A 26,272-nucleotide genomic window follows, 5' to 3' on the forward strand; every position below is an offset into this window, starting at 1 on the left:
TCCAGGGAACCAAGAGCCCAAGTATATTTGATCCTGTAACTTCAAAGCTCTGGGGTCCAGCTTCCCTGCAGTCACTTCACTTGTATGGCTTTCTCTGTCTTTTTCCATTTCTCTCCTTCCCTTTTTTCCTTCCTCCCTTCTTTCTTTTTTCTTCCTAAATTAAAAAATTTCAAAAAAAAATATGACAACATAAAAATACTTTGTGTACTTACATTCAGAACCAACACAACGTTTTTGTCTGTTTTTTTGTTATGTCTTTTCTCTTTTAATAAGAGTGGTTTTCTAGTTTAATAAGAGAAATAGTATAATTTTTAAAATCCCAAATCCATCCTCTTTTCCCAAGGTGGCCTTCCTTTAGTCTTCTTTTTAGGCTTGACAAATATCCTAGACTGTGAGCATTAAGTGATGTTGTTTTCTGTGTGTTTTTTAAGGCTCACATAAATTGTTATATATCATATGTACATATCTGTGTGCAATTTTGCTTATTTTGCCTTCTCACTTAGCATGAAGATCTCTTTCTACTAAAATACAAAGATCTAGTTCAATTAAACCTTATTTTTTCTGTTTATTTTTTTAAAAATTTAAATGTTAATTATAGTATATTAACATGCAGTATAATATTAATTTCAAGTATACAACATAGTGATTCAACATTTCCATACATCATCCATGCTCATCATGACAGGTGAACTCCTTAATCCCGACACCTGTTTTCCCCAACCTCTTCTTACTTCCCCTTTGGTTGTTTTATATTTCTTTCTTTCTTTAAAAAAATATTTATTTAAGTAATCTCTACACCCAATGTGGGTCCTGAAGTCATGACCTCAAGATCAAGAGTTGCATGCTCTTCCAACTGGGCCAACCAGGTGCCCTCTCTGTTTCTTAATTATTGCACACTTGGGTTGTTTCTGACTTTGAATTCCGACTTTATTACAGTGAATATTCTTGTATATGTTTCTGTGTGTGCATGTGTAAGAATTTTTCTCAGGTAAGTATCCGGAAATGGGATTACTGGGTTGTAAAGTGTGTTGATGTATCATTTTCCAGGATAAACTACTCTTCAAAGCGATTGTACCAATTTACACTGCCTCCGACAATGTAAAAGAAATTCCCCACATTCTTAGAAATGCTTTATATTGCCAGACTTTAAACATGTTGTTCAACTAATGGGAGAGGAGTGGTATGTCCTTATTTTAATTTGCATTTCAGATTCCTTGTGGGATGGGCAGCTTTTCATCTGTTTCTTGGCTGCTGAGTTTCCCTTCTGTGAATTGTCAGTTATTACCTGCACTGGTTTCCATTCTAATCCTGTGATTCCTCACTTCATGCTGGCTGAGGAAAGTTTCTTGAAGGGGTGTGTAGAATGGATGAGCAGTTTATAGCCAGCAGCTATGTTGCGGTTATCTCTGCAGGTGGTAATTTACGAAGGGCAGTTCTTGGCATCTGGAGGGCACTTAGCCACCTTTTAATCCAGTTCTTCTGTTGGTTTTTTCATTCTGATTAGGAGAAACATTCATGATTTATCCAGGGCGTTGCTACCTCCACAGTAGAAGAGTATTCTCTAGTGACCATTTTTTCATAATTTCACATGGTTCTTTTTATGGTTTTTCAGAAAAATCTCCTGTCCAGTCTTAGGTCCAAAAACTGTTATGCTTTGCTTAATGTCTGACATATTTTCATCTCGTGAATACTGTGAATTTACCACCAATGAAATTTATCTCCTTTTTCTTCTTTTCTATGGTATCAGTGACTGGAAAGCTTAGAATTAAGCCCAGTGCCCTTTACTAACAAGCATATGTATTTTGAACCTAATTCCTAGTTCTGTTGATATCTCTGCCTTTTTTTCCTTCTGTGTCCTCCATTCTAATTTTTTAAAAAAGATTTTATTTATTTAATCATGAAAAACACAGAGAGAGAGAGGCAGAAACAGACAGAGGGAGAAGCAGGCTCCATTCAGGGAGCCTGATGTAGGACTTGATCCCGGGAGTCCGGGATCACGCTGTGGAGTCAAAGGCAGACGCTCAACCTCTGAGCCACCCAGCCATGCCGCCATTCTAATTTATGTTAGCTCATTGTATTTTATTGAATAAAACTGGGGAGTTTATAGATTAAAAAATTCCATGACAAATGAAATAAAAAAACAAAGGCCATCAATAACTAAAAGAAAAGCTAAAGATAAATGCTCTTTGCCACAGATGTTGACTCAGTACCTGTTGTTGAGTATCGAGGCCCTGTCAGAAGTATGGAGGATACAATGATGATCCCACCAAGAGAGCTGAAAAACTCTTAGAAGATTTCAGAACAGTGACAGACATCCCCCTAGTACAGCTGGAAGGCAGGAACAGACTTCTCTGGAAATCCTGGCTGTGACTGCAAAGGAAACCTTGCCCATGCTCTCTGCCCTTTTTTGCTGCCAGTTACATGAAAAAAGCATTAATATCTAGGGTGTCTCTGGAATGAAGTTCTTATTGGGAGATAATTTAGAGGAGGGAGGTCACTGTGGTATCTAGTGAAAATATTAGTGGAATAATTTAAATAATCTAAAGTGTGATGATTTAGAAACATTTCATAAAAAATCTTGATGTTGAAAATTGAGCATTAGGAGTCTTAAAAGTGTTTCCTCCCAGAGTAGTAGGAGAAAAGGGAATGGATCCTTCCTGCACATTTAGTAAGTCCCAGGCCCAAGATATCAAGGAGAATAAAGATATTTGAGCAGAAGATGCTCTATCTTGGAGGCTGCTTTTTTTAAAGATTTTTTTTTAATTTATTCATGAGAGACAGAGTGGCAGATACAGAGACAGAGGAAGAAGCAGGCTCCCTGTGGGGATCTCGATGCGGAACTTGATCTCAGGATCCTGGGATCATGACCTGAGCCAAAGGCAGATACTCAACCACTGAGCCACCCAGATATTCCTCTTGGAGGCTGATTTTTTATGAAACAGAGAACAATGTTTATTTGGATGCTTTGAAAATTATTTTTGTTTGGTGTGATTTTGCTCTCTCAGAACATTTTCTTTTCTTTATTTTTAGAATTTATTTTCCAAAGTGGTGCCCCAATTCTTACCACACATCTTGACATCTATTTTTTTCTTTTTTGGATAGTGTAGAAGGGACCCATGCATATGTCAGTCTGTCCATCCATCGATCCATCCATCCATGTACCCACCCACCCACCCATCCACCTATCTATGTACCCTTTATCTTTTGAATACTTACCTTGTGCAAGGTACTTTGCTAGCTGCTATGGTGCATATTAAGAATTATAGATAGGATCCAGTTGTCTTTAAATAGGTTATGACCTAAGAAAAATAAATAGACAGCTACTCAGATAACTAGCACAAGGAGATTCCATCGTGGTAGTTATAATAGCTCTGTGTTTGTATTACCAGGGATTTTGTTGGCTGGAAGTGACAGAAATTCATATCAAACTTCTGTTAGTGACATCTAACCTCAGAGCTATCTGGATCCAAAGGCTCAAATGGCATTTTTCAGGGTTCTCTGTCTTATTTTATCTCATAGCTCTTTTTCCTTCCATGTGCTGACTTCATTGTTAGACAGTCTCTTTCCTTGTGGCAGAAAAATTTCTCATGGAGGCGCTGGGCCTGTATAATCTTTTCAGCTGTGGTCCCAGGTTAAGAGTATCTCTCTGTCCCGAATCACCTATTCAATTTTAGAGAAAATTCTCATTGGTCTGTTTGAGGCCACATGTATATCTCTGAGCCACTCATCATGACCAGAGGGATGGGATTCTCTGTCCTGCCAGCCATCACTTTCCTCCTGTATTTGAGGGTCTGGTGGGTGGGGAAGAGGAGGGTTCCTACAGAAAGTGCACTGGGGCCACGTGGGCTTTGTGAACTGTGGTTCCTGGAAGGAGCAATTGGTATTAGTGGTGACAGAGGCAGATAAAGGGGGATGCTGGGCCAAGAAAAGAGGGAGTGGGAAGAAAGGGAGGGAGTGGAGGAGGGGGACAGAAAGGGGTGGAGAATTTGCTTTGGTGTGTTAGGAGGTAAAAAGGAGTGACAGGTTGTCTTGGCATGTGCAAAAGATGTGATCTGTCTTGCGTGTGATGATGCCAGCAGCCCTGTAGCCATCACCATAAGAATGAAACACTTTTGAGAGGTAGCACATACGTTTCCAGGTTATTTTGCTCTCTGTATACAGGAGATGCCTTGAAAGGGAAGGCAGACTGAATTTGTTAGTTGAAAGTGATACAAGATTGAGAAAAAAAAGAAAACTTGGTGAACCTGTCATTGATCTTGAAACCTACTCAATCATGGTTTCTTCTTAGCCACATTTCAGTTTTTCCTCCTTTTGCTGTATTTTAAGAAAAAGGGTGGGGTTCAGGTGGATGGGGAGGGCTCACCACCCTGGTGAGGTAGGATAGAAGTTACTCGTTCTTTTATGTACTGTCTGCATTCTGACTGATGGGTTTTCACTCTCTGTGTTTTTTGCAGTTACATTGCCAATCAGAAAAGGTTGGAAATCATCAATGAAGATGATGTTGAAGCTTATGCAGGACTGAAGAATCTGTGAGTACTCAACAATTTCTACCTTGTCTCAGAACTTTTACTAATGCTCTGTTATAATCAAGTGGGCTTCACCATTTCGTTCTAACATATGTGCAATTATGTGCTTTCTTAGGACGATTGTGGACTCTGGATTAAAATTTGTGGCTCATAAAGCATTTCTAAAAAACAGCAACTTACAGCACATGTAAGTAAAGTTTCATTCTTTTGCTCTCTGGGACCCAAAGTACTCAATATTTTTCCCCTCTCTTTTCCTTCTTTTCCAAGACTCCAACCTCCTTTTTAAAACTTAGCACAGATCTGATAATGGCTTAGAAATGTTCACTTTGATTTTTTAATAGCTTCAGAGGGGTACTTAGAACAGCCTGTGTATTCCCTTTCATAGATTTCTGGGCCATTTCCATCTTGGACAGAGCAAGAGGCCAACAACAGAGTCTGATGTGAAAACTATGTCCTGGTACAGGGTCCTTGATTCTTTTCCTTGGAATCATGACATGTTCCCTAGAAGACATCAAACTAGTGGAATTGAAAGAAACCAACTTGGCCTTGGCCTTTTTAGGGAACTAAGAATTACCAATACTACCCCCCTCACCGTAGATCCTCTTTTGAAAGTTCACTTTCTCAAAGCTCTCTGTCATGATTGATAAAAGTGAAGAAAACTCAGTCATGGGACCTGCCAAAGGTTCAGACGATTATAAAGTAGCAGGTGTTTGCACAGAGGTCATGTTGATGCTTTGTCAACTGAGGTCAGCTGGAAATACAGACAGTGGGCATTCTCAGGTTTTTTGCTGCTACGTCCTGTCAGATGATGGCACATAGTCCTTAAAGTGTGGCCTTCCTGAGAGGTTTCTTCATTAAACAGAGGATCACCTGCCCCTAAGCTCAGAATGGTGTTCTTTGGGTGTCCAGTGAAGGAATGTTCCTTGCATTTGTTGGCCTTTTGGCACTTTGCAAATTCTCTGTAACAATGTTTCTGTGTCTATGCATCTACAGTTGACCTACAGACTCTCTCCAGCATTATATCACTTGAATTTTCTGACAATTGATAGGGAAGGTTTTTTTTGGTTTCCATTTCATGGACATAAAATCAGACTGAGGAAGTTTTTGGATTTGCTCAGATCCACAGATGAAAAGTGACAGAATTATGACTCCAGGGCTCACCCCTGGCCCTGCTCTTACAATAAGAGCAGGGTAAATAAAATTGATGCTATCCATATAATTTGAGAACCAGCCTTTCTTCTAATATTTGTCCTCTTTTCTTTCTTTGGGGAGAACAGCTCCCCAGCTGATTTCCATGCCAGTTATAAAAGACACTCTGCTGGAGTAGGTCGCCTGGACATTCTACAGAGATTTGTTGATTTTATGAAAAACCTTAATTTCCTAAAGCCAGTTCATATTTTATAGGTGGTGTTAATGATGAAGTCTATTTAAAAATAACGTCTGTGGAATTCAGATATAAACACTCAGCAAAAATGTGATAAAATTCCACGGAACTTGATTAACACATTTCATTTAAATGCTTTTTCGGCATCATGTCTGTGGTTGGTTTGCCTGCACAAATCTGATGTCTGTGTAGGTCTTGAGAGCATAAACAAAAGAGAAGTTGGATAGAAAAAAAGTCAAAATGCTCTAAAACCATCACTTAGATGTAATTAATAAGCTCAGTGATTGAGTTCTGGTATTTTCATTACAGCCAATATTACACCTGAATTACTCTCCTGACCACATTTTATTGGCGTTTTACCCCATCATTTCTCCTACAGATGTGATTTGTACAGGAGGCTATGGTTAACTGTAGTTTTAGTAATAAGCTTATTTATTTATAAGGGGACTTATTCATAAGAGGGCTTACTCTACCTCTTAATACTTTCCCTTCCTGACTGTTGCATGCCGTTTATATGAAAACCAAAGCCACCTGGTGAATTTTTTCAGGGTAATATTTGGTAGAATAATTTTCATGGCATTCTGTGTGCTGTAAACAACTTCTATAAAACAAGCTATGTATCCCTGACTCCCAAAGAGGTGTCCTTTGAGAATGGAAAACCAAAGAGATGGACATATCTTGTATAGTTTATTTAAAAGGTAGTAGTGGGGGGACGCCTCGATGGCTCAGTGGTTGAGTGTCTGCCTTCAGCTCAGGACATGATCCCATATCCAGTTCCACATCGGGCTCCCCTTGGGGAGCCTGCTTCTCCCTCTGCCTGTGACTCTGCCTCTCTCTCTCTGTGTCTCTCATGAATAAATAAAATAAAATCCTTAAAAAATAAAAAAAAATAGAAGGCAGTAGCCGGGAAGTCAGGTCCTTGGCCAACCTGCAAAAACTCTGTTGACATTTTTAGGCATGATCAAATATTAAGATAGAATGAAGTTAGACAATATTCAGACAGTCAGTAATGCCGGTAAGCTTGATATACAGTGTTCATGGACGAGAGAAGCTCCTAATCACCAGAATTAAATTAAATAAAGTAGTTGGCTTTGAGAATGGCAGGGAGGCAGGAGGGAGCAAATCAGTGTCTCCCATTGCAGACCTTAGTCCCAACCTCTGCTAATGACTGAGGGCTCGAGTACTGGCTCATTCTTCCTGACTTTCTGCAATTACTTCAGCTATCATGACACTTTAGATACCAGGGAACTGAAAAAGAAATGTGTATTACAAGCTGTTTCTCTTTACTCCAGGGACATACTGATTATCTCTGAGCCTCCCCAACAATATGAAAATGTGCACAAGGGCAATCTATTTCACTTTGGGTTTTAGGGGAGATTTGGATTGGATCCTGCCTCACCATCCCTCCCTCTGCCCTGGCAGATTCAGCATCACAAGGTGACTCTCCCCAGCCCCTGTGACGAATCACTTTTATTTCTTGGTACCTTTAATTCCTACCGGGTGTCTGAGACCCCAGGGGTTGTGAGAAAAGCCAGTGTTTGTATTTTCCAGGGGCTTTGCAGAGGTGCTAATTAGTTCTTTTGCAAAGTTCCATCATCAAACAGTAAGAGAATTGTTGATTTTTCTTCCTCCCCTCCTCCTCTTTTTTGGCTTTTGGCCCTGATAATAAGTATGGTTCATAAAACTCGTCTTGTTCTTTTGCATGTGAGCCCACTCTGGGCTGTGCTGCTGGCAGCCCAACAGGGCCAGCTGCTCCTGGTGCAGGCTTGGGGCTTCGGAGCTGCCCTAGACCTTGACCAGAGTGTCCTCCTGATCTGCCCCCTCTCTCCTGCTTCCTCCTGGGAGGGAGAGTCATGCTTTTGTTGGTGTTTCCTTCGGAGGGTGGGAATTTCTGAAGATGCCTGGAGAACACTGGCAGACTTGAGTTTTCAACGTATGATACTCCAGTGGAACTGATTCTTTAGTTCACGTTCCAAAAGGAAAGAGAAAAATGTATGTGGGCACATTTTACAACTTCCTGGTGGATTATTTTTTCACGTGGGTGAGCACTTTACGCTCAGTGTAAAGACAGAAGAAGGGAGCGTAGAAGGAAGAGGGAACCCTTGTGTAGGTAGAGTTTGGATGAGTAGAACTCTTCCCTGTAGAAGGAGGCAGGGCGAGGACACACGCACTGTTGAATCAGGGGACCCCGGGGTGATTTTTTCTGTATTGATCATGTGACTAGCCTGGGCTCATGTGTTAACTCCTGGGCTAGAACCCCTCCCTGCAGGTGATGGTTCAGACACAGTGGAATGTCTGAACACCTCATGAGTTTGTTGGGTTGACACAGCAGACCAGCCTCTGGGAAGGGCCTGGGACTCCTGTCACCCTGAGGTATCCATCCGCTTCTTATCTCTCGGCCCAACGCTTGCTTTCCTGAGCAGGAGACAGATACTGGAAGGCTCATTATAATTTGTTGAGGGCTTGGCTGTTTTTGTCAAAGTTGATGTTTGTTTTACATTCCTGCTAGTTATTAAACACATGTCTGGAGGCTCAAGCATTGGACACTTTTTAAATAAATTCAACCAGTAAACACATTCACAGAACAAGTCAGCTGCCAGGATTATGGCTCTGAATTTTCTAGCTCAGGACCTCATGGCACTGATCATTGGAAACGGAAACTCTTGCCCATTGAATAAAACTAAGTATTTGGAACATGTCAATAGATTCGTGAGTATTTTTTAAATCACAAATATGACTTGGTTTCATTGGCTTTTCATTGTCTGGTTGGTCCAGATCCATTTTGTTTGTTTGTTTGTTTGTTTGTTTTGTTTTTTACGATTTTATTTATTTAGTTGACAGAGTGAGCATGAACAGGGGAGGGGGAGAGGCAGAGAAAGAAAGAGAAGTAGATTCCGTCCCCTGAGCAGGGATCCCAATGTGGGGCTCCTTCCCAGGACCTGAGCCGAAGGCAGACACTTAACCAACTAAGCCACCCAGGTGTCCCCAAATCACTGGTTGGTCCAGATCTTAAAATGATGTATCCTTAGATAGTTTCAGATGAAATCTGACATATTCCTTGTTATCTGATATTTTGTTGTTCTTGTCATAATCATGGAATTATCTGGTTATTTAGAAGTCATATATAAACTGCCAGCAGTTTATTCAATCAGTGGGTATATTCTTTCTTATAAGGATGTGTTAAATGCAATTTATATTCAGTCTTGTCTGTCATATAATTTCAAAATATTCATAATACTCTTTAGTTTTAATTCATCTTTTTTCCTAGTGAGTTTTATGATTTTAAATTTAAAGTTTTTCCCACCCCTTCTGCTCCCCTATGTACAAAAATTTCTGGAGAGGCAGGAACAACTAAGTTGTCATTCTGAGGTGGAAGAAAGAGCTTATGGTTGAAGGAAGGCATGAACCATGATCAAATAAAATTACATTTTGGAAAAAAAATCTTTATTTGTGTACTTTATTCTTGAGAAGTCACATTTTATTTTATTTTATTTTATTTTACTTATTTATTTTTTTGAGATGTCACATTTTAAATTTTTTTTTTTTTTTAATTTTTATTTATTTATGATAGTCACAGAGAGAGAGAGAGAGGCAGAGACACAGGCGGAGGGAGAAGCAGGCCCCATGCACCGGGAGCCTGATGTGGGATTCGATCCCGGGTCTCCAGGATCGCGCCCTGGGCCAAAGGCAGGCGCCAAACCACTGCGCCACCCAGGGATCCCTGAGATGTCACATTTTAAATTCACATTTAATGTTCTTGGTTTCTTTCAGCAATTTTACCCGAAATAAACTGACAAGCTTGTCTAGGAAACATTTTCGTCACCTTGACTTGTCTGAGCTGTAAGTAATGATTATTGTGTGGCATTCGGGGAAACAGTCTCTTAGGAAGAGTAATTAAGTATTTTTTTTAAATGAGTGATGCTGCAGATCTATTTTTATATCAAAATTCTTGAAAAAGTATTGGTCCAGTTTTGGCCGCTTGCTTTTTTATTCCCTCATTAAAATGTGCATCGGTAACCTCCACAGTGAGGTATCATTTAGGAGGAGTATAAATGTTGCTTTTATGCAAAGGTTTGTTTTCTAAAGGAAGGAAAACAGAAAAAGATGGGGGGGGGGTTGTCTCATAGTATCTGTGTGGTTCTTGTGATGTCCAGGCCCTAGTGGAGAGCAAAGCCAATCAAGGAAGAAGTAGCCATAGACAGAACTCCCCAGTGCCTGCTGGTGCTTTAGTGAACATTGTAGGAGAGGTAGACCTCTTTCCTCCCTGCCCACCCTTGTGAGGTTTTCTTCTAGATCTGCCACTGTGCTCAGTATTTATCCTTATGCTCTAATTTCCTTTGCTGTAAAATGATAGGGAAAAGTTTGCAATGTGTTGATGACCAATAGCCAGCATTTCCAGGTGTGCTCCATTCTTGTGTTACCACCATGAAGCAAATAGAAACTTGACTTTCCTATGGGTAAGTTGCCCAAAGAACCCCAAAGCAGAGGTTCTGTGTATCAGAGGGGGGCCCAGATGGATGAGGCCTTTGGATACCAGGCTGTAGCTTTTGCTCAAGCTGTATATTGCCTGAGTTGTATGGTCCACCCCGTTCACAAGGAAAATGTGCAGAAGAGAAGATGCCATTAGTAGAGACAAGTCAGGAGGGTGTGACAAGGGTTGCCTGGTGCCAAGTGTTGGTGATGGGCAGTTATTTTGGACTCCACTAGATTCACGGACTTGAAATGTTAAGCTTTCTAAGCCAGGAATGGGCATGTAAAATTACGGGAAGCTGTGAACCAGAGTGAGAGATGTGCAGTGTGAAAATTTTGAGCTTCACTGCAGAACATTTTCTTGATGGGTCAGACATTAGAGCTCTGATTTCAATTCAGCGGGTCTCTGTTTTCTCCCTGCAGCATATTTCAGCAAATGTTAATTGTGTGCCTGGTTGCAAATGAGACTCAGGCACACTGGGCCGTGGGGATGTAAGGAGAGCGCTCTCTGTGCTCTAGGATACTGCTGTCTAGTGGGACAGCTAGAGGCCTAAACGGCGGAGTGTAATGTGCTGTAACAATCACTGAAAGAGGGGTTTGCCCATGAACTGAAGAAAGGAGCCAGCTGTCTGCCAGTGTGTGTGGTCATGTGACCATTGCTATAGTTACAACCTAAGATCCTTTGCTTCTTTATCCCTTCTGTGGATTCAATCATACCTTTCTTTTTAAGAGATTCTTTAGTTTTTCATATACTAAGAATGCCAGGAAAATCTTACATTAGTTGGAGGTTAAGCACCATGGATCTCTTCTTCTGCCTTATATTCTGTATCCAGTAGCATCAAATTCTATTTTGGTGTTGGAGGGATACTTGGAGGCAATCAAGCAGACACAAATTAAACGAGTCTTCCATGACCACATTTTCCCCAAAGAAACTCCTGGAGGAGTCTCCAGGGATCTCTGAGATTCTTAGAACCCAACCAGAAAACCACAGGAGTAAATGATGTTCAAAGCCCAGGTCCTGTCCTCAAGGAAGTCTTAAGTATTGTGGTTAATGCCAGGCAGAGCCTATGTAACGATTGTAAATGGCCTCATTTAAAGGCTCATTACCATAAATGGAATTCATCTTAAATAGGCCACTGAGTATTATAAATAAGCATTTAAAGATTTTTTTTCTTGTGGTTTTTATTTTCCTCTTGACTACTTCCTCTGTTACCAAATCGTAGACCACAGGAGTCCAGGCAGCTCTGCTGACTAGTGGCTTTCTCTTTGCAGACCCTCCCACAGTGGGCTCAGTGGCTCAATCTGGAGCTCACTTGCCCTTGCCCTCAGAAATCCTGAGCTTGGTGTGTGTGTGTGTGTGTGTGTGTGTCTGTGTGTGTGTATGCACACACACACACATGCGAAGGTCTGAGAGTTCCCTTCCAGGGTCTCTCATTCACATGGACTCCAACTTTCTTGCATCCGTCCTGGTCCTGCTGATTTGTGGTTGAATCATGCAGAAAGCTGCCACGTGCCACCTTACTGGCTCTCACATTTTCATCTTCACTTTGTATTTACAGTCTCATTTTTAGGTCAGATGACATTGCTCTGCTCTCCACGGTGGTTTGAGCTGATTAAATGATAACACTTGACTCTCTAGCCTGGTCAGAAATAAGTGTGTTAGCGTTCCTGACAACTTAACTATTGGCATCTTCACTTAAGATCTGAATTATGGTATAATAGCCATGATAAATTTGTTATGGCATCTTGTTTTTCCCCATCTTATGAGACATTCTTTTTTAGCTTCTATGATAGTTCTTCCTGTTCCTGTCTTGTTTTCTTATTATTGTGAAAGGTCTTATATCACTTTGCATCCTTTAGAGTCCAGCGGTGGTGTTTGCACATAGCAGAAGATCAGTAAGTATTAGATAAATGAATGAATAAGTATTGTGAAGCCATAAAGGTGGGTATGACTTCTGAAGGTTGTTGGCCAGAATGAATTCATAACGTTTTAGTGCTTTGTAAACAATAGTGTAGTTAAAACTGCAAAAAGAGAAGCCTGATCAGGTTTCATTTTTGTTCCGTGTAGGATCCTGGTGGGCAATCCATTTACATGCTCCTGTGATATTATGTGGATCAAGACTCTTCAGGAGACTAAATCCAGCCCAGAAACTCAGGATTTGTACTGCCTAAATGAAAGCAGCAAGAATATTCCCCTGGCAAACCTGCAGATACCCAATTGTGGTAATTTACTTTCAAATCAATGAATTCTACTTGCTATTAATTATTCTAATTGCCTTGGTGTGGTAGAGAGTCTGGGAGGATTATCACTACCCAGATTTTATATAGTATGCTGTTGAGGTCTCTGGTGAGCTGGGCAATGTTTGTGTGCAGTGTGGAGAAATCAGCTGGGAGCAGCTTTGCTGAATATTTTTTGCAAGTGGAATATTAATTCTGAAAGGATGGCTTTGAAGCACATGGAGAAAAAGTACACTGCTTATGTTCCATTGTTCCTTTGTTCATTTGTCTGCTCATGCATGCATCCATCCATTTATCCATCCATCCAAAGACTATGTGCGAAGAGCGCGATATTTCAGTTTGCCGTGTATATACTTGGTTGGCACCCAGGCTGAGGAGAGGGAAGGATCGTGTGGTGATCAAATGTCCTCACAGTACAAGAAAATGCAGTTTAATCTAGCACATTTCTTTAAATTTGTCTTGCTAGCAGACATCTGTGTCTCCGGATGGAGCACCACGAATATGCCCTGATACATGCTTTTCCATGTTTGGAGTTCCAGACTCCTCTTCAATCTTGCCCCGCTCCTCCTCAGCATTTGCACCTCCAGAATTTAAAGTTACATGTCACTGAGTGTCAGTGCGTTTGTAAGGAAGGAAAACTCAACGTGTTTCGGTTAGGATTTTACCAGTGGGGGCTTCTGTGATGTACCTTGACAATACGCACATAGGTGGAGACAACCAGTTAATCAGCTCACATTATATTTGATCTCCTGGCCTAGCGGCTGGTGACACAGCAAAAAGCCATGTAGCAACTGGTTCTTGTCTGTGAGGAATCTGTATATTAACCACAAATATTCAATTCTTTGTTTTCAGAAGACTCTTATTGTTTGAGGTCAATTTTTCTGGAAAGAAAATATAGCTGCAGCTCACTTTTAATGAGAATGTCATAAAAGGAGAGATAAGTATTTGTTTTTTACCCAGAAGGGGCTTACAAAACAGCAGTTACTCTTCCCACAGATTTTTCTCTCCTAGAGTCCTTTGGCTTCCTAATGGGGAAATCAGGCTTTGTTCTCTTGCCAACTTCTCTCAGCTTTCTTTGCTAGTCAATACTTAAAAAACAAAACAAAAACAAACAAAAAAACAAAGACAAACAAACAAACAAACAAAAAAACCCCGAACTTTTAATATATAACTTTTCCTGATTGATAAGAGGGCAACTGTGGTCTGTTCCGGTATACATTTGCACCACTGAGAGAAATCTCCTAGAGGGACAAGAAATTCAGTGTTGAGTCACCTGGCCTCTTGGCCAGCTCCCAAGTCCGCATGGCTGTTGTGACCACATTGGTTCAACGATCCCTGAGAGGAAGAAAGAGAGAGCATTTAACTCCTGCTCTTATTTCACAAACCATCCCTTAATAGATACCTGCTTTGCCCTTGCCTGAAACCAGGTTTTGAAAAAAATTTTAATTTCTGGCCATGTTATCTTGATAGCTTTCAGTAATGCACCCCACCTAACATGTTGTTAATAGACCATTGGGATCGTGGAGGGAAAGGGTAAGAGGGAACCTAGTCCTCATATTCCCTAGTGAATTTGTCAGTTTTTTAGTAATTTTTTGTTTCCTATAAATTACTCAATGAATTGTGTATATGAGGCACCTCGGAAATTCACTGTCCTGATTCAGAGGGAATGCGTTTGGTTGCTGCATCAGGATGGTTACATTCATGGTAACATTCACAATTAATTTCAATGTTGATGCTGCTTTCAAAAAGCAATATGTAAAAAAAGGTATTTCTCTACCACTTTTGTACTCTTAAACTGTTTTGTTGTTTGTTAATTTTTTCCAACTATTTTTTATTTATTTATAATTGCACAAGTAATGTTGATACATTTTGTAGTTACAAAAAGAAAAGGTTTTCCTGGAGTACATAGCAAAAATCTTGGCTTATATGGTTTGCACATTAAAAAACAGTTGTACCAATTTGTAACCACTCCAGCAAAGCCTGCCTTGATATTAGTAAACTTCTTATTTGTTTTTCTAAAAAAAGGTAGGTCATTTTTTGGTTTGCCTTTTCCTGATGACCTTTGGGTATCTTCTGTGTATATAGGACATTGTGTTTATTCATTGGTGAAGTGCCTATATATAGCCTTTGTCTATATTTTTCTTTAGTGTTTTCCTTTTCTTCCACTTTCTAATGTTTTTAATGATTTTTTTCTTAATTTGTTTGAAAGTTATAAATCTTGTTTCTGGGGTTTTTTTGGAAATATATAATGCCCAAATATTCACTGTCCATATTAAGATGTATTTTTTCTTGTAAATATCTAGAAATCACTTCCAACAAGACAGGAAAATATACTTTTATTTCCTTTTACTTTCTCTTCCCATCTCTCAGATTGTTGTCAACTAGAATTTTATTTGTAGATCGTTACTTGACTTTTTTTTTTTTTTAAGATTCACTACTTCTTTGGATCTATCATTAAATTTTGTATCCCACTGCCTTTTGGAGGATCTTTTCTTTTTGCTGCTGTGTATCCTCTAATATTTCTTTCAGATAAATTTTTTTAAAATGTTCAACTTCTTTCCTGGTAGAAAATCAGATTGTATTATTTCTTCTCAGTGGAATTGGCTGAGTATAAAATTCTAGACTCGAAAAAAATCCCTTTCAGACCTCTGCAGGTACTGTACTATGTTCTCCTTGTGTTCAGTGTCACCAATGAGAAGCTTGAGGCCAGTCTTATGCTTGCTTCTTGACAGGTAACCTATGCTTTTCTTTTCCTTCTTAAAAACTTTGAAGATTTTCTCCTTTTCCATGTTATTCTAAAATTTTTACCACAGTGTAACTAGATGTGTGTGTGTTTTAAAAAAAAATATACTATTTGATACACAGTATACTCTTTTGGTGTGAAGGAGTTTGGTCTGCAGTTCTGGAAGAATTTTCTAATTTATGTGGTTTGTGATTTACACTGCTGGCTCCACCCTCTGTACCCCTCAGCCTCCAGTAACACTTCCTATCCTCGTCCTTTTGTGCTGCATTATGGGAAAGTGGATTTATTGACTACTTTGCCCTTTAGCTATTTCTCCAGATATGGGATTTTCCCCCTCTCAACAATCAATTTCTAATTTCTGCAGTCTTTAGTGATTGGATTTTGTTGTGGTGGTTGTTGTTTGTAACTGAAACACCCCTTCCCGTGTCAGGGTTCACTGTATCTCTAGGATGTCACCAACACCTAGCGGTGCTGATTTTCTCTGCTAAGGTTCCCGCAGTCATTGCTTCTAGTCGGGGGCAGCTACAGCTTCTGTTGGATGCTGTGTCCACGGCGAGTGTGTAGGGACAGGAGGTGGAAAGGCTATTCCTTCTGTGGTGTCTACTTGTTTTCTTTTTTTTTTTTTGTTTATGATAGTCACAGAGAGAGAGAGAGAGGCAGAGACATAGGCAGAGGGAGAAGCAGGCTGCATGCACCGGGAGCCCGACGTGGGACTTGATCCCGGGTCTCCAGGATCGTGCCCCCGGCCAAAGGCAGGCGCTAAACCGCTGCGCCACCCAGGGATCCCTCTACTTGTTTTCTTAAGCAGTGGCCCCGTGGCTCAGCCGAGGTGGGGCTCTACTGTGTCCTGCCGTCTGCCCCTTCAGTCTGGGGTCAGCCTGGAGCCTCTCTGTTTTGTGCAGCGAATATTTATGTGTCTCTTTGGGGCTGTGCTGATTCTCTTTAATCCCACTCTCGCTTTCTATTTATTGTTCAGGGGCTTCTTACAGTGTCTTATCCACTAGCAGTATGTTTTCTCATTTGCCAACATGGTTCTGGAGTTTTTTTTTAAAAATTGCGGGTCGCCTGGGTGGCTCAGTGGTTGAGCGTCTGCCTTCAGCTCATGTCGTGATCCCGGGATCCTGGGGTCAAGTTCTGCATCAGGCTCCCCACGGGGATCCTGCTTCTCCCTCTGCCTGTGTCTCTGCCTCTCTCTCTCTGTCTCTCATGAATAAATAAATAAAATCTTACTGTGTGTGTGTGTGTGTGTGTGTGTGTGTGTGTGTGTAATATCTGGAGATTTGAGATCAGAAGGGGAAGCTTCAGTTTGGGGCTCAGTCTCACATTACTTTTTTCATCACAGTTTCCTAGTTTGGGCTCTTTCAAGAGAAGTTAGATTGACAATAGATTTAAATTGTTTCTGAACGTCCATTATACTACAGAAATCGGATAATACGTTACTGTCTTCAGGTTGGATGCCTGTTTATAGCGTGGATTTGTGGTCGGTTGGCTTTTCTTCTGGGTCTTGCCCTTTACACTTAAAAAATATATCTACTGTGTTTAATTACATCACAGATTCATGGAGCTCATCCTCACTTTTTTTTTTTTTTTTGGATGCAACTTGTTAGCTAAGTGTAAGAAAACTCACTAGAGTACTTCATGGTGTTGTGAGTTTGTTTCACCATTGTAAACTAACAATTTGCCAATAACTATGGCTGTTGCATTAATTTGCAACTGGTAACATTTTAATTTCAATAAAAAAGGGCCACTGAGATTCCATTCCTTTATAAGGTGGACTTTAAAAACTTCCTCTTTTTGTATTTCACCATGGAAGTATTATACTAACAAACTCTCTACATTTTGTAAGCAACAATGCATCCTCCATGATGTCAGTGCATCCCTTGAACATAACAGGAATTTGATTGATGTTGTTGAATTCATCAACTAGTAAATGCATGAGCCATGCACGTTATGGTAATGATCAGGGTGGACCAGATTTTTATCTAAGGGTGCAGATATTTCAGTTAAGATAAGTTATAGAATTATATTATTCTAACTAAATTATTCCATATTTTAGCATTTTGTAGTTCCCTTTGAAATTTCTATCATCCCATTTGAAAGAGTCTCAAGCTCCCTCTGTCCTTAGTGATGGAGTGTGGTAGGCGGGGCTGGGAAGTTTAATGGCTCTGGTACCATTAGCAGCCCGGTCAGAATGTCTCACAATATTTTTCTAGCAGCCCCTCCTGCCGTGAATTACTGTAAATTTATTCATGCTGGGAAACATGTTGTAGAAAAATTTTATTAATTTATTTTATTTATTTATTTTTATTAATTTTATTAATTGCAAGGCAACAGAACACATTCATCTAAAATTTCCACATTAATTAGGAAGAAAAGAGTCGCTAGGCACACTGGTTCTGAAAACAGAGATCGAATCACAGGAGTTCTAAAGAAGAAAGGTTATTTTGCCCAGTCGTTGTACTGATTTAATATAAGAATGTCTCTGCTACTTTAATTGATCTTTAGCAGTTCGTTTTGCAATACAGACCTTTCAATCATTTCCCCTAAGTGGGATTATTAAAGAACAGTGTACATTATACTTTAGCTTTTTTATATGATAATTAGGGTTTAAATCTCTGGAAGAGAGTTTCTCAAGGAAGTGTTAATAGCAGATAAGATGCTGTGTTCTAAGTAGATGGCAACTATATGTAAGAAAGGCAGCCTTCCTCCGGGATGTGTCAAAACAGTCCCTCAACTCATTTTACTAGTAACTGGTTACCATAGAACATGCTAGTCCCACAGTGAATATAAGGTGATAATTCATTTGATGGTTGGACTATACAGCCACTCTATGAAACTCCCTTAATGGTTCCATGGATTGAAATCAGTCTTGCCTTAGGTTTCCTTATTATTTATAACGACAATTTCAATTGTCCACCTTCTCAGCCTTCAAACTTTCAGTGTAGAGATTACTTAGGACACATAAACAAACTATTACTTGTGATTGGAGAGGTCAGTTCACAGGTGCCAGGAGAGGAAGCCTGGCTCCTTGAGGTAAATTGGTTTTATTGATTTCTTTTTTTTTTTTTTAGATTTTATTTATTTATTTGTGAGAGACACAGAGATTGAGGCAGAGACACAGGCAGAGGGAGAAGCAGGCTCCCTGTGGGAAGCCTGATGCAGGACTCAATCCCAGGACCCCAGGATCACGCCCTGAGCCAAAGGCAGACGCTCAACCACTGAGCCACCCAGGCAACCTGGTTTTACTAATTTCTTTTTAAGATTTCTTTTTGGTTGTTGCACTATGGTTTATAGTGCATGTCTATTTAGCATATTTATACATAGTCCTTTGTTTTAAAACAGGAAAATATATTGATAGCATTTCTACTTTGTTCACACAGAAGATTAGAATGAAATGCTATGTGAGTATTCTGGAAGTTAGATTTTTTTTTCTTACCATCTTAGCTGGGTTGATTTTTTTTTCTCCTGAAAAACATATGCAAAATCTAGTTTACTAGTTTGCTTTACTTTTACTAAGGATCAGCTTCTGTCTCCTAAAATAAAGCAAGCAACACAGTGGACTATTGTTTTCCTTTATCTTTTTTCGAATGGGAAATAAAGCTGTTTTTGCTAACCTGTCAGTTGCTGACACAGTTTTTGTGTTTAGAAGTTTTCTGGTTGCTGTCACTGTAATGACACAGCTCACACAAGCATAGAAGCTCAATTTCCAATTTGGGCTTGGAAAGTCACTTTGCTAATTTTCTGTCATTTTTGTAACTGGGTGTAAAGCAGCTACTTCTAAATAGGTCAGGCTTATTCTGGCTTCTTTCCTGGTAGTGAAATATATATGCTTTAGGAGACAGAGAAATTGGAAGATATGCCAAAAAGATAGAATGTGAGAGGAGAGGAGAGAATAGACAAAATCATAATTTACTTGATTATTTTACATATGGAATGATGACCAAACGCAAAATGAACAGAGCCCAGGATCACTAAAACAAGATGAGAAAGAACATAATCCCAATTTACAGGTGAAAATTGAAACCCAAACCTGACGCATTTCATTTCCTGCAAAGCTGAGTTGATAACTCAAAATAACTAGAGGTTACTATTTCTCCGTTAGTAGAAAGTGAGACCCTGACTGCTTTGTTTTTTTTTTCTTTTCAATGAGAGGTAAACTGAATTTATTTTTACCTAATATTAGTAATGAGTATTCCTTATCCCTTTGGAATGGTGATACAGGAATGGAGAGAACCTTCATTCTTTAAATTAGTGATCCTAGGACATAGTCAACATAGCGAACTCTCCAGAAGTGTGTGCTCACAGAGGGAAACAGAGGCATAGCAAAGCCCAGTAGAGAGGCAGCTAGTCAATGTATGGCCATGGACAGAAGGATGAGGGTCAAGGCCAGCTCACACTCACTATCTATTTAGTTATGATACCTAATAAGCTTTAACTTCATCTGGAAATGGGGATACTACTGACACTTACTTTTAAGACTTTTCAGGATGCCACATAAGATAATACGGACAATATTGCAGATGAGGTCTAGCACATACTAAGTACTCAATAAACGTTAGTTATTAATGTTATTACTATCATTGATATGAATATTTAGCTTTAAATACATTTTACATCTAATATTTAAATATATGTATCTCTTACATTTGGTCAGATTACTTGAATTAAAAATAAAGCCATAACAAGGTACCACAGAGAAATGGTATACTCAAAAAAGCTCAGGGAATGTAAGATCCATGGAAGTGAACTGATTTGTTTAGAGTGGGACTTCTGACAGTTTTGAATATGTGGTGTACATAGTGAACATCCAGAGTTACAGAATTTCCTATGGGCTCTTACTTTTTTAAATCTTAGATTTCCTCCCACCCCCCACCCCATACAGAGTGTCTCAAGGAGTCTGAATCCCACAGAACACACTTTAGGGAAAGTTCCATGGACAAGATGATTGCTCAGGCCCCTGCTGAGTTTAAGAATAATAGTCATAGACACAAAAACTAGCGAGCAATTCTCCAGCCATCACTGATCATCTAAACCCTTGCTACTCAAAGTGTGGTCTGTAAAACAGGGAGTTTGCTAGAAATGAAGACTCTCAGGCCCTAATCTCAGACCTACTGGAAAAAACAACAACAACAACATTGGTTTTTAATCAGATCTGCTGGTGATTTATACTCATGTTACAGTTTGGGAAGCCCTGGTCTAAAGGAAGTCAGTCTTCTCACTGTGTGGTCGGGAACTTTCTGCCAAGGGTCCCCAGGCTGGTATGTCCCTTCTGAACACATCCAGATCTAGAGACATTGACCCTGTCTGCCTGGGTGGTAGGTCAACTCTTATCCCCAGTGAGCTTTCTCAGAGTGTGGAGAAAGACCACTCTGATGCTCAAATCAGGATCCCATGACAGTAGTGCTAGAAGCTGTTGGAAGCATTGCTGAGCTTTGCTCTGTACTAGTGCCGATTTCAAATCTTATTAAGCCAGGAAGTAGTGCCTGGCAAATGGTTTATCCTGCCTTGGCTGTTCATGCATCCCAATTCATTTTTATTGTGCTAATTAAACCTCAAGTGATATTTCAAGTACAGATTGTTTTTTCCATTATTGAATCTTTGGCCAGCATATTAATGCTTTAGAATTAACGTGAGTCAGATGCTTACTCATTTGTGGAAGACTTTACATCTAAAAGATCTAGACTTGGCAAATTTTGCACAGATTCCTTTGGAGACTGCTGTGACAGGGTGATACAATTTCTCTATAAATAAAGGAGACTCATTCTTCCTTCACAAATAGACACATAATTATTTTCTAAATGAACTGAATTCTTAGGTTATAGATATGTATTGGTATTTATGTTCTGTGCTAAAATGGATATGTGCAGTCTGGGAAGAAAGTGTAGTGTAGTGGTGAAGATCTTGAACTTTGGGTCTGGATCCCAGGTCAACAGGTATGTGGGCAGTTTTTTTTTTTTAAGATTTTTATTTATTTATTCATGAGAGACACACAGAGAGAGAGAGAGAGGCAGAGACATAGGCAGAGGGAGAAGCAGGGTCCATGCAGGGAGCCCAACATGGGACTCGATCCCTGGTCTCCAAGATCATGCCCTGGGCCGAAGGCCGTGCTAAACTGCTGGGCCACCGGGGCTGCCCTACGTGGGCAGTTTTGGAAGATGTATTTGACTTCTCAAGAATTCATATTCTTAATTAATTAGATGAGGACAAACACTTCACTTCATGACGATTGTAAGGATTAAATAAAACAATCATTTGAAGTACTAGAAAAGTTTCTGGTTCAGTAAATGCCCAGTAAATACTACTACTATTACTGTAGTTAAACATACATTTTTAGAATTGTTAATCATATAAATTGAGGCATGCTGAAAAAGGTTTCCTTAAGTTTTCTAGGGGAACTGAAGATTACGACATAGCATTCTCTATTGAAAGTCTCCATTTTAACCTTTTTTCCCTGCTCAGAATTTCCAAACTATGATATCCATTTTTAAAAAGTAGGAAATTTATCCCATAGTTTGTATTCAAGGTGCCGAGAAGGATGTCTCCAAGCTCTGTTGGTGGAGGAGGTCCTACTTGGAGTACAAGCACCATGACAAGGCCCTAGGTCTGAGATCCCTCCAGCATCAGCAGATAAATCTCTAAGCACAAGAAAATGGGAGAGGAGTCAGCAGGACACAAAGTCTTGCAAGCTGAGAAGCAGGCAGACGAATAGAAACTGAGCTGATGGCTGAGAATGCCCATTACCAGGTTGCCAGCGGGCAGAGGCAAGGGGAAATTGGTTTGGGCCACAGAGCTACTAGCAGGCTCAGAAAGAAGCAGGTATGCAGGCAACACCAAAGCCAGGAGATTGGGTCAGGTCACTGATGCAGCAGTTAATCCCATTTTCATTCCATACATTCCAGGTGACTGCAAGGTACCCTTCTCAGCAGAAAGCCAGGGTATATTTTCTAGAGAGGATTAAACAAAGATTATGAGGAACTCCAGAAAGAGTTGAGGCTGTGAGAACCATAGAGAGAATGATGAGCTTACCTACTGAGTATCGTTATTTGCATCCTTCTTCCTCTTCCAGGCAGGACAGTGGAAGAGCAATTATCTGAATAATTTGACCAAACCCTGTCCCAAAGTGGTCTAATGATACCAACATCAGGCAGTACCCAGGAAAAAGGCCAATAATACTGCCCTCCAACAAAGCTGACAGTTAAATGCACACAGTGCTTCTAGTACTTTTTTCTTAAAGATGTGTGTGTGGCCAATGATACCCACTCTTTGAGAAAAGCTTATAATAAGAAAGACAAATATGAACAAACAAAAAGATGAAGGAAAGCAAATTGCAAGAAACAGTGTTGATATGGAGAAAAGAACAATTCAAAAGAAATGGCCAACATCTCAGATCAGGAGAAGTTGCAACCAGGAGACAAAAAGCAGGGTGCTATAGAAATAGAAGATCATTCAGGAACAAAAGAAGAGCCTTGGAAGCTAAAAATATGACAGATTGAAAACTTCGGAGTATGAAACTCAGAGTACTAAGGGGCATTTTAAAGATAGAACAAGGGTTTCTACTGGTTGCTGACAGGAAGGGTTCTGAAGTCATGCGGCCGCTGAAAGCTGGGTCTTGCTGGGAAGTCCTCTGCCAACGGTGGGGACACCAGGAGATGTATGCTGTATAGATCTTTGTCCAGGCCGGTTTTGGTAATAAAGAATAATGGCTTTGTCATCAAGGACCGCATCACAGGAGAGGGGTTTATGGACAGTTTTGTGGAGATAGTGAGTAAGAGAGCACTAGGTGGGTGGGTTAATTGCAGTTTAATGTGTATTGAAGATGCATTGCTTTTTCTGACCTTTGGGACACTCCTGAGTTAATGACATGTCATAGGTCCTTGGGTCACAGCTGTCAGCATGAACCCAGTCCCAAGCAGAGTTTCTGATACCAACTGAGGGACTAACTTGACAAGCAGGGCCTGGCATATTGTTGTGCTGTCTGGGATGTGCCTTCATGCAGAAAATACTGTGAGTCCCATGAGGTTTAAAGCATTGTAAACACCCAATAAGTGTGATAATTTAATGAAATGATAATGGCATAGGTAAAAGTAGCTTTTGAAATGTGAAAGTATAGATCCACATGACTTTTTTTAAATCATACTGTAAATTTTACAATAACCCATTTTTCCTATGATATTTAACTCTGACTTATATGGCTTTAGAACATTCTAGTATGGTGATGATCAAACTTCATGTCTAAAGAATGCTTTAAAACTGCATTTTCTTGGGGCACCTGGGTGGCTTAGTCAGTTAAGCATCCCACTCTTGGTTTCAGCTCAGGTCATGATCTCAGGGTCCTGAGATCAAGCCCTGCATTGGGCTCTGAGCTGAGGGTGGAACCTACTTGAGAGTCTTTCTCTTCCTCTCCCTCTGCCCCTCCCCCCTTTAAAACAAAAACAATAAAGCTCCCCATATTACATTTTCTTCTGTAATCTATTTCAAAATCTAGGTCTGGTAGTGGGGTTATATTTATCAGTTACTTAATGTAAAAAATGGATTTATGCAAAAAATGTAGATGTCTCTCACCCTTTTGTTTTTGACAATAAATAAGTAAAGGGGAGGAGGGAATAAACAAGATAAAATGGTGTGCCTATTTATGTGCAAAAAGCTGGGTTAGCAACTGTAGAACAATGAAAGAGTAGAAGACCTAGTTTTATAAACTAGTTTTTTTTAAGTAAAAAGTTATTCTGCAGTAATATTTTTAAGAAATGTACAAAATTTGTTTTCAAATCTTATAACCACACATTTTTTTATTCATGTTAAGTCTGTAAAGCTTACCAACCCAACACTTTTTCAGAGCAACATAAATCTGTCTCAGAAAGTAAATGATTACTGATTCTACAGCATGAAGAGTTTTCGATTTGTTGTGATTATTTTGATAATGCACTGAACTATTTGTATATGTCCCCACTTAACTTTTCTTCTTCCACAGGTTTGCCATCAGCAAATTTGGCTGCACCTAACCTCACCGTGGAGGAGGGAAAGTCTATCACATTATCTTGTAGTGTTGCAGGCGATCCAGTTCCGAATTTGTACTGGGATGTCGGTAATCTGGTTTCCAAACATATGGTAAGGCTTTTGTTTGGCTCCGTGTTCCTAGAGAGATGAGAGTATCTCAGAATTTGAGATTGTATTCACCTAGTGATGATCATTTAATATTTTATAGGGCCAGATAGCGAAATCTATGATGAGTGTTTGATGTACATTTATTTTTTATTTATCCTTATAATTAACAAATTTAGTTGTGTATATCCAATAGATCAGAGTCTCTGGGTCTCTAGTGAGCCTTCTTGTGTCCTTGTGAACAGGGTGAGGGATGCTTCTTTGGTCTCTTCCCTTGGAGAAAGGTAGATAGGAATTCAAGGATTAAATCAACTTTACACATTAAACAGTTATGATCTCGAGAAACAGAATAGCTCCTGATTTATTCTTTTGCCTGGTCCCAATTCAGGCCAGAAACCTTTCTAATGGTATGTATATATATATTTTTTCTTTCGTTGGGGGGAAAGACCCACATCTCATCACTTTGGGATCAGTCCTAATATAGATTATTTTTGTCTGTTAATTCATTTGTAGAATGAAACAAGCCACACGCAGGGCTCCTTGAGGATAACCAACATTTCATCTGATGACAGTGGAAAACAAATCTCCTGTGTGGCAGAAAATCTTGTAGGAGAAGACCAAGATTCTGTCAACCTCACTGTACATTGTACGTAATCAGACTGGCATATGTTTTTAACAGCAAATGATTGTGGACACACCTGCATTTGTCATCGGGGCACTCTGGGTGCTGCTTAAGTGTGTTAAAGAAAAAGTGTGTGCAGTGTTTTGTGTGTACTCTTTAAAAGAAATAGCAGCCTCTTTCATGTGTTCTGTTAATCTCTCTTACTCATGCATGTTTTTCTTTCAAGCTTTTTTTTTTTTTTTTTATCTTAAGCTTGTCCTCTCATGGCCTCCTCTTTTTTTTTTTTTTTGTTTTGTTTTGTCTTGTTTTGGTTTTTTTGAGAGAACATATTTTGAGCTGGTTATCCTCCTCTTGTTAATGAGGTTTAGTTTATATTCTGATAAACAAGTTTCTAAAATCTTTTTCTCTACAAAAGCAATATGAAGATTTAGAGTTATGGCACCTCAAGTATTGGGCTGGCTGTTTACAAACACCCAATTGTGCTATCAATGCAGTAAAACCTCACTGGTTTGACATCAAGTTTCTGTGGGAAGCTTGGTGGAGTCCTAGTTAAATTATTAAAAACTCTTATCACTTGCAGAAACTTTTATTATAATCATTTCAAATTTCTGCATACATTGAAACTAAGATGCAGGATGTTAATGCTTCTGAAGTACATGTGCATTATTTGCCAGTATTGTAAAATCTTAACATTCCAGGTTGTAGCATTCAGTGTGAACATGTAGTCAGTAAAAGTCACATGTACTTTGCACATTGTTCCAAATTCTGAGCTGGTATGGTTAAATGAATGAGGCTTTACTGTGTCTAGATCAGGATTTGGAGGAGAAAACCACAAGTGGGCACGTGTGTATGTGTGAATACATTTTACATACCTGTAGACATGTGTTGGTATAGTGGTTAGTGTTCACACATTCAGCATGCAGTTGTTGGAGTGTGTGACTACAGTCACGAACCATAGTCCTTTGTCACTCACTGTCAATACTACCACTGTGCCCAGTAGGTACTAGATTCATAATTTCTCATCATTTTGACCCACCAGAAGCCTAGTATCAATGTTATCTCCAAACATATGCAATCCGCTTCCAACTTTATGTCCTTAAATCAACACCTCACCAAAAGCTCTTCTGAGCATGGTGGAAGGAATAAGTGGGTCCTGGCCATGGGGGCCTGGACTGGTGGGAGGAAGGTAA

At 39.7% G+C, this 26,272-nt stretch overlaps 1 protein-coding gene across 5 annotated transcripts in view; it reads left to right on the forward strand.

Moving 5' to 3' along the window:
* The window catches only part of NTRK2 (neurotrophic receptor tyrosine kinase 2), a 332,550-nt gene that overhangs the window by 23,515 nt on the left and 282,763 nt on the right, over nt 1–26,272 (forward strand). For all 5 annotated transcript variants that reach the window (XM_025984167.2, XM_072763240.1, XM_072763245.1 and 2 more), the window contains exons 3-8: nt 4,455–4,529; nt 4,642–4,713; nt 9,682–9,750; nt 12,449–12,603; nt 24,330–24,466; nt 24,974–25,106. In XM_025984167.2, coding sequence (XP_025839952.1) covers nt 4,455–4,529; nt 4,642–4,713; nt 9,682–9,750; nt 12,449–12,603; nt 24,330–24,466; nt 24,974–25,106 — 641 coding nt within the window. The remainder of the gene's footprint in view (nt 1–4,454; nt 4,530–4,641; nt 4,714–9,681; nt 9,751–12,448; nt 12,604–24,329; nt 24,467–24,973; nt 25,107–26,272) is intronic.

The sequence above is a fragment of the Vulpes vulpes genome, chromosome 1, assembly GCF_048418805.1.
Source record: "Vulpes vulpes isolate BD-2025 chromosome 1, VulVul3, whole genome shotgun sequence".
NCBI lineage: Eukaryota > Metazoa > Chordata > Mammalia > Carnivora > Canidae > Vulpes > Vulpes vulpes.